This window comes from Colobus angolensis, unplaced genomic scaffold (genome assembly GCF_000951035.1).
Source record: "Colobus angolensis palliatus isolate OR3802 unplaced genomic scaffold, Cang.pa_1.0 Scaffold8, whole genome shotgun sequence".
Classification (NCBI taxonomy): domain Eukaryota; kingdom Metazoa; phylum Chordata; class Mammalia; order Primates; family Cercopithecidae; genus Colobus; species Colobus angolensis.
The window spans coordinates 16,807,122-16,813,471 of NW_012121820.1; the positions used below are offsets into that span (position 1 = coordinate 16,807,122).

The window sequence follows — 6,350 nt, forward strand, 5'->3', positions numbered from 1 at the left end:
GCCTCCCAAAGTGCTGGGATTTCAGGCATCAACCACTGCACCTGACCTTTTGTTTGTTTGTTTGTTTGTTTGAGACCATGTCTTGCTCTGTCACCCAGGCTGGAGTACAGTGGCACAGTCACAGCTCACTGCAGCCTTGACCTCCCAGGCGCAAGTGATTCTCAGCTCAGCCACGGCCTGGCTAATTTTTATATTTTTTTGTAGAGATGGGTTTGCCAAGGCCAGTCTTGAACTCCTGGGTTCAAGTGATGCATCTGCCTTGGCCTCCCAAAGTGCTGGGATTACAGGCGTGAGTCACCGCACTCTGTCTTATATACAGTTATTAACTATATGTATTAGCAAATAAACAAACATTGTTACAGATCCTGTACAGTGGTGGTGGCACAGGGCAGGGAGAATATCCAGTGATGATGAACTCAGGAATTCTGGCACTCATAAAGAGAGTGAGAGCACAGTGACTTATGTCTATAATCCCAGCACTTTGGGAGGCCAAGCCAGGAGGGTGGCTTGAACCCAGGAGTTCAAGACCATTGTGGGTAACATAGTGAGAGCCCATTGCTACAAAAAGTTTTTTAAAATAGCCACACATGGTGGTGGGCATCTATAGTCCAAGCTACTCAGGAGACTGAATTGGGAGGTTGGCTTGAGCCCAGGATGTCAAGGCTGCAGTGAGCCATGATCTTGCCACTGTACTCCAGACAGAGCAAGACCCTGTCTCAAAAAAAAAAAGAGAGAGAAAAAAGAAAAAGAGAGAGAAAGTTATGTAGGAGGATATGCAATCAGACAAGTCTATATTCAGGTAAGTCACCTTCCAGTTCTTAGAGCTATAACTAGATGCTATGACCCAGATTTGGACACACCAAAGAACACCGACTTGGGAAGAACAGTTCTGGTTCTATAAACAAATTCATTATGGGTTGTAAAATAATTACTGTTTAAAAAGCACACACACAATTTATATATCCTATGCAGTAAGTTCATATATCCCAGTTCTATGTCTGACCACCACCCATAGAAAATATTTGCTCAAGAACAGGTGCCAAGATTTCAGATGCAGGATTCAGTCAACCTTAAGGCTAGCATCAAGCAAATACCATGGATCAGAATTCAGGGCTGGACACAGGACTTCTCAGAGCTTTTAGCCTTGACGTTATTATCCCTAAGAGTAAAGCCTAGAGACTTCACTGGATCTTTCATCACTTTCGTGGCTATTGAGGGTAGTGTCTCAAATATTTTAGCCAATCTGCTTATCTTAAATACTTTTTATTTCCTGAACATGAGCTCATTTTTAGCATTAGTCACACTTAATAAGCATTCACTATTTTCATCAGTAGAAACCCATTTCTGGCCGGACATGGTGGCTCACACCTGTAATCCCAGCACTTTGGGAGACCAAGGTGGGCGGATCACTTCAGGTCAGGAGTTCGAGACCAGTCTTGCTGACATGGTGAAACCCCATCTTTACTAAAAATACAAAATTAGCCAGGCATGGTGGTGAGCACTTGTAATCCCTGCCACTTGGGAGGCTGAGGCAGGAGAATTGCTTGAACACTGGAGGCTGAGGTTGCAGTGAGCTGAGATTGTGCCACTGTACTCTAGCCTGGGCAACAGAGCAAGACTCTTTCTCAGGAAAAAAAAAAAAAATTCTGACTTTCAGTATGTTAATGAGCAAAGCATTGGTCATTGATTGAGATATGCCTAACAGAAACTGTTGGAGTGGAGAATGAATTTCCTGATTAAAACACCAGCTCACTCCTCATGGGCTATGAATTCTTCAATGTCATGTTAGCAGACCACTCCAGAGTGGCAGTCTTAATTAGAATACTTGTGAGACCTAGGTTATAGCTTAACCTAAGTAACACAAACATAACACTATACTCAAGTGTATTGTAGTTAACTGAAAACTTTACGTTACTTCCTTAGAAACTTGTTTTAAGGATTAAAAATAATTATATTTAGGCTGGGTGTTGTGGCTCATGCCTGTAATCTCCCAGCACTATGGAAGGCTGAGGCAAGAGGATCCCTTGAGCCCAGGAATTAAAGACCAGCATGAGCAACACAGCAACACCCCCGTCTGCAAAAAATGAAAATAAAAAATTAGCTGGGCATGGTGGCTCACACCTTTCGTCCCAACTACTTGGGAGACTGAGGCAGGAAAATCACTTGAATCCAGGAATTTGAGATTGTAGTGAACTATGATTGTACCACTGCACTTCAGCCAGGGTGATAGAGCAAGATCTTGTCTCTAAAAATAAAAAAGATAATTATATGTATATGTATGTATGTGTGTGCATACACACACACACACACACACAGTCATGTGCCATATAATGATGTTTCAGTCAGTGATGGCACACACAACAGTGGTCCTATAAGATTATAATGCTGTATTTTTACTATACCTTTTCTATGTTTAGATATATTTAGATTGTGATACAATTGCCTGTGGTATTCAGTACAGTAACATGCTGTACAGTTTTGTAACTTAGGAGCAATATGCTATACCATTCAGCCTAGGTGTGTAGTTGGTCATACAATCTAGGTTTGTGTAAGTATACTCTATAGTATTTTCATGACAAAATCATTTCAACAATGCATTTCTGAGAAGATAACCCATCATTATGCAATACACAACTATGTATACACATATGCATATATATAATATTTAATACAAGCTTTGTTCATAGTAAGGCCTTAGTAATAGCTATTATTTATAAGCAATATCAAATTTATTATATTAATGAGTATGGTTTTTTTTAGCATTAGTCACACTTAATAAACCATTCACTATTTTCATCAGTAAAAACCCATTTCTGGCTGGACATGGTGGCTCACACTTGTAATCCCAGCACTTTAGGAGACCAAGATAGGATCTCACTGTGTTTCCCAGACTGGTCTTGAACTCTTGGGCTCAAGTGATCCTCCCACCTCGGCCTCCCAAAGTGCTGGAATTATAGGCGTGAGCCACCACACCCAGTTGAGATGTTTTTTTTAATGTCTTTTTTTCTTTAGTTTTTTTTTAACTTTAGAGATGAGATCTTGCTGTGTTGCCCAGGCTGGAATGTAATGGGGTAATCATAGCTCACTGCAACCTTGATTTCCTGGGTTCAAGCGATCCTCTCATCTCAGCCTCCCGAGTAGCTAGGGATAAAGGTGCGTGCCACCACACCTAGTTTTTAAATTTTTTAATTTTTTTTTTATAGAGACAGGGTTTCACCACACCCAGCCTCCCACAATTTTAAATGTTTAGTTCATTCAAGTAAAGTATACCTCCTTACCTTACATAAATATTAACAGCTGGAATTGGAATGACACAGAAATATGGAGACACTATAGTCTCTGTCTCAATAAATTTCTAATCCAAGGAGGATATTAAATAATTTTAGGCCAGGCGTGGTCGCTCACGTCTGTAATCCCAGCACTTTGGGAGACCAAAGTGGGAGGATCACTTGAGCCCAGGAGTTAGAGACCAGCCTAGAAAACATAGGGATCTTCATTAATTTGTGCTTTCTATTTTAGCAAGTAATAAGCTAATATTTAAAAGATTCTAAAAAAAAAAAAAAGAAAACAGAGAGAGACCCTGTCTCTACAAAAAGTAAAAAAAAGACATTAGCCTGGTGTGGCAGCATTCACCTGTAGTCCCAGCTATTTGGGAGGCTAAGGCAAGAGGATCAAGAACCTGTCATAAAAACAAAACAAAAAGAAATAATTTTAATTGATCCATGTAATGAGAATAACCTAGAAGAGCTGTTAACGTACCAGTATCCTTTGGAACAGTGTTTCCCAGAATGGTAGTATAAGTGTTTTGGGGGGTCCGGGGCAGTGGTTTATGCCTGTAATCCCAGGACTTTGGGAGACCAAAGTGGGCGGATCACCTGAGGTCAGGAGTTCGAGACCAGCCTGTCCAGCATGATGAAACCCTATCTCTACTGAAAATACAAAAATTAGCCAGATGTGGTGGCATGCTCCTGTAATCCCAAATACCCAGGAGGCTGAGGCAGGAGAATCGCTGGATCCCAGCAGACAGAGAGACTGCAGTGAGCCAAGATTGTGCCACTGCACTCCAGGCTGGGTGACAGAGCAAGACTCCCTCTCAAAAAAAAAAAAAAAAAAGTGTTTTGGGGAAAGAGACTATACATAAAAAATTGGGGAAGTATGGAATTAAAGTGAACATGAGAGTTATTTTTTTCCCCAACTGCAGTACTTGTCAGAGCCTTATACTAACATGCATTTCTGAATTTCTAATATAATGTACAGCATTTCCTCAACTTTATTTAACCACATAGCTCCCCTCCCCTCCCACCCTAGTCAAGATCCTTTAGAAATAGCAGAAGTGAAAAAGACATCCAAATTAAGACAGATCCCCTGGGGCTGTTTGGTCTTTGAACCATGTTTGTGTTTTCTGGTTTTCCTAAAGTGAAGGCATTGCTTCTACCCATGTTCTCAATGTTTGTAGGCCAGTGAATTGAGAATGAGAACTTTTTTCATATATATGCTAAATTGTTTTTAATTGGTAGTGGTTTTCTTAGCTCTTCTAAACACATGGTTCTTGTGTATACAAGTAAAGGATAGTTCGTAATACTCTATAATACTCTTCCTTCCCCAAAAAATAGTAGGACAAATTTCTGCCTAGTTTCACAAGCTATCCCAGAGTTGCACCATTAAGTAGGAAACTACATGGGGGCAAGCTGTTATTTTACTATTGGGGGTGCTCAGTAAAACCTGAACACTGGTTCCTGATCAGGGTTCCTGTTGTACGTGGTACAATAAGGCTCTTAGAACACCTGTCACCTGCCATGTATTTGCAGAGAAATAAATGTAATTCATTTTGCTTCTTCCTTAACCTCTCAGGATATGCTTTACCTTTTAGAATCTTTCCACCTTTCTCAAAGACAGAAGAAGAATATCTGCAGGGCTTTTAGTTTTCTGAAGCTGAGGTTTGCCACTGCCTCCCATACTGTAGAACTTAGATAACACCAGCCCAGGGCTGTTGCCCCTCTAAGAGCCACTAATGACAGTCAGCTCAAAAGCTATGGTTGTGAAAACATTCTGAAGTGGCATCTAGAGAAAAGAGCACCACCTTCAATTCATATGTTTGCATTTCTCTAGATTCCAATTTGACTTATAAGTAATACAGATGGATTTCTGAACCTTCTCTGAAAATATTAATTTCTCTACATAAAGATCTGTGGGGTTTTTTTAATATTGTAGAAAGGTAATTTAAATTGCCAACTTGTATATTAAAGTATGCTTTGTGGCTGGGCATGGTGGCTTACGCCTGTAATCCTAGCACTTTGAGAGGCTGAGGATGACAGATCAACTTGAGCCTAGGAGTTGAAAACCATCCTGGGCAACATGGCAAAATGCCGTCTCTACTAAAAATAAAAAATAGCCAGGCATGGTGGTGCGTGCCTGTAGTCCCAGCTACTCAGGAGGCTGAGGTGGGAGGATCACTTGAATCCAGGAGGTCGGGGTTGCAGTGAGCCAACATTGCACCACTGCACTCCACCCTGGGTGACAACATGAGACCCTGTCTCAAAAAAATAAAAATAAAAAGTATGCTTTGTATCACAACATTGCATTCTTTTTTGACAGACTTGGAAGATGCTACAAAAACACCTGACTGTTCCAGTGGACCAGTGAAAGAGGAAAGAGGTGATCTTATAAAATTTTACAATACAATATATGTAGGAAGAGTGAAGTCGTTTGCACTGAAATACGACTTGTCAAATCAGGACCATGTGGTATGTTTTATGTTTTACTACTTTATTATTATTCGCTGTCATAGTTGAGTTACTATAAGTTTATTTTGCTAGATAAGTATGTCAAAGTAAAATTACTAGCAATTAATCAGAGCATGACTAGTAACTTAATCAGTGATTAAGGCTATGGTACAACAGAGACCAGAGGAAATCATGGGATCTGTTGCCCAGGCTAGAGTGCAGTGGTGAGATCCTGGCTCACTGCAACCTTTGCTTCCAGGGCTCAAACAATTCTCCCACCCCAGCCTCCCAAGTAGCTGTATGACAGCTGCATGCCACCACCACGCCTGGCTAATTTTTTTGTATTTTTAGTAGAGATGGGGTTTCACCATGTTGGCCAGGCTGGTCTGGAACTCCTGGACTCAAGCAATCTACCCACCTCAGCCTCCCACAGTGATGAGATTACAGGTGTGAAACACCACACCTGGCAGGAATTTTATCTATACCATGATTATGTTGCTAGAAATTCCTTGTACATATGGGTAAGAACTTGATGGGGGCCGGGCGCGGTGGCTCAAGCCTGTAATCCCAGCACTTTGGGAGGCCGAGACGGGTGGATCACGAGGTCAGGAGATCGAGACCATCCTG

General features: G+C 41.2%; 1 protein-coding gene across 1 annotated transcript in view; it reads left to right on the top strand.

The window, feature by feature from the left end:
- Nucleotides 1–6,350, top strand: part of RBL1 (retinoblastoma-like 1) — a 111,118-nt gene that overhangs the window by 95,437 nt on the left and 9,331 nt on the right. The window contains exon 20 of the mRNA XM_011929212.1: nucleotides 5,596–5,744. Within this exon, the coding sequence (XP_011784602.1) occupies nucleotides 5,596–5,744 (149 nt within the window). The remainder of the gene's footprint in view (nucleotides 1–5,595; nucleotides 5,745–6,350) is intronic.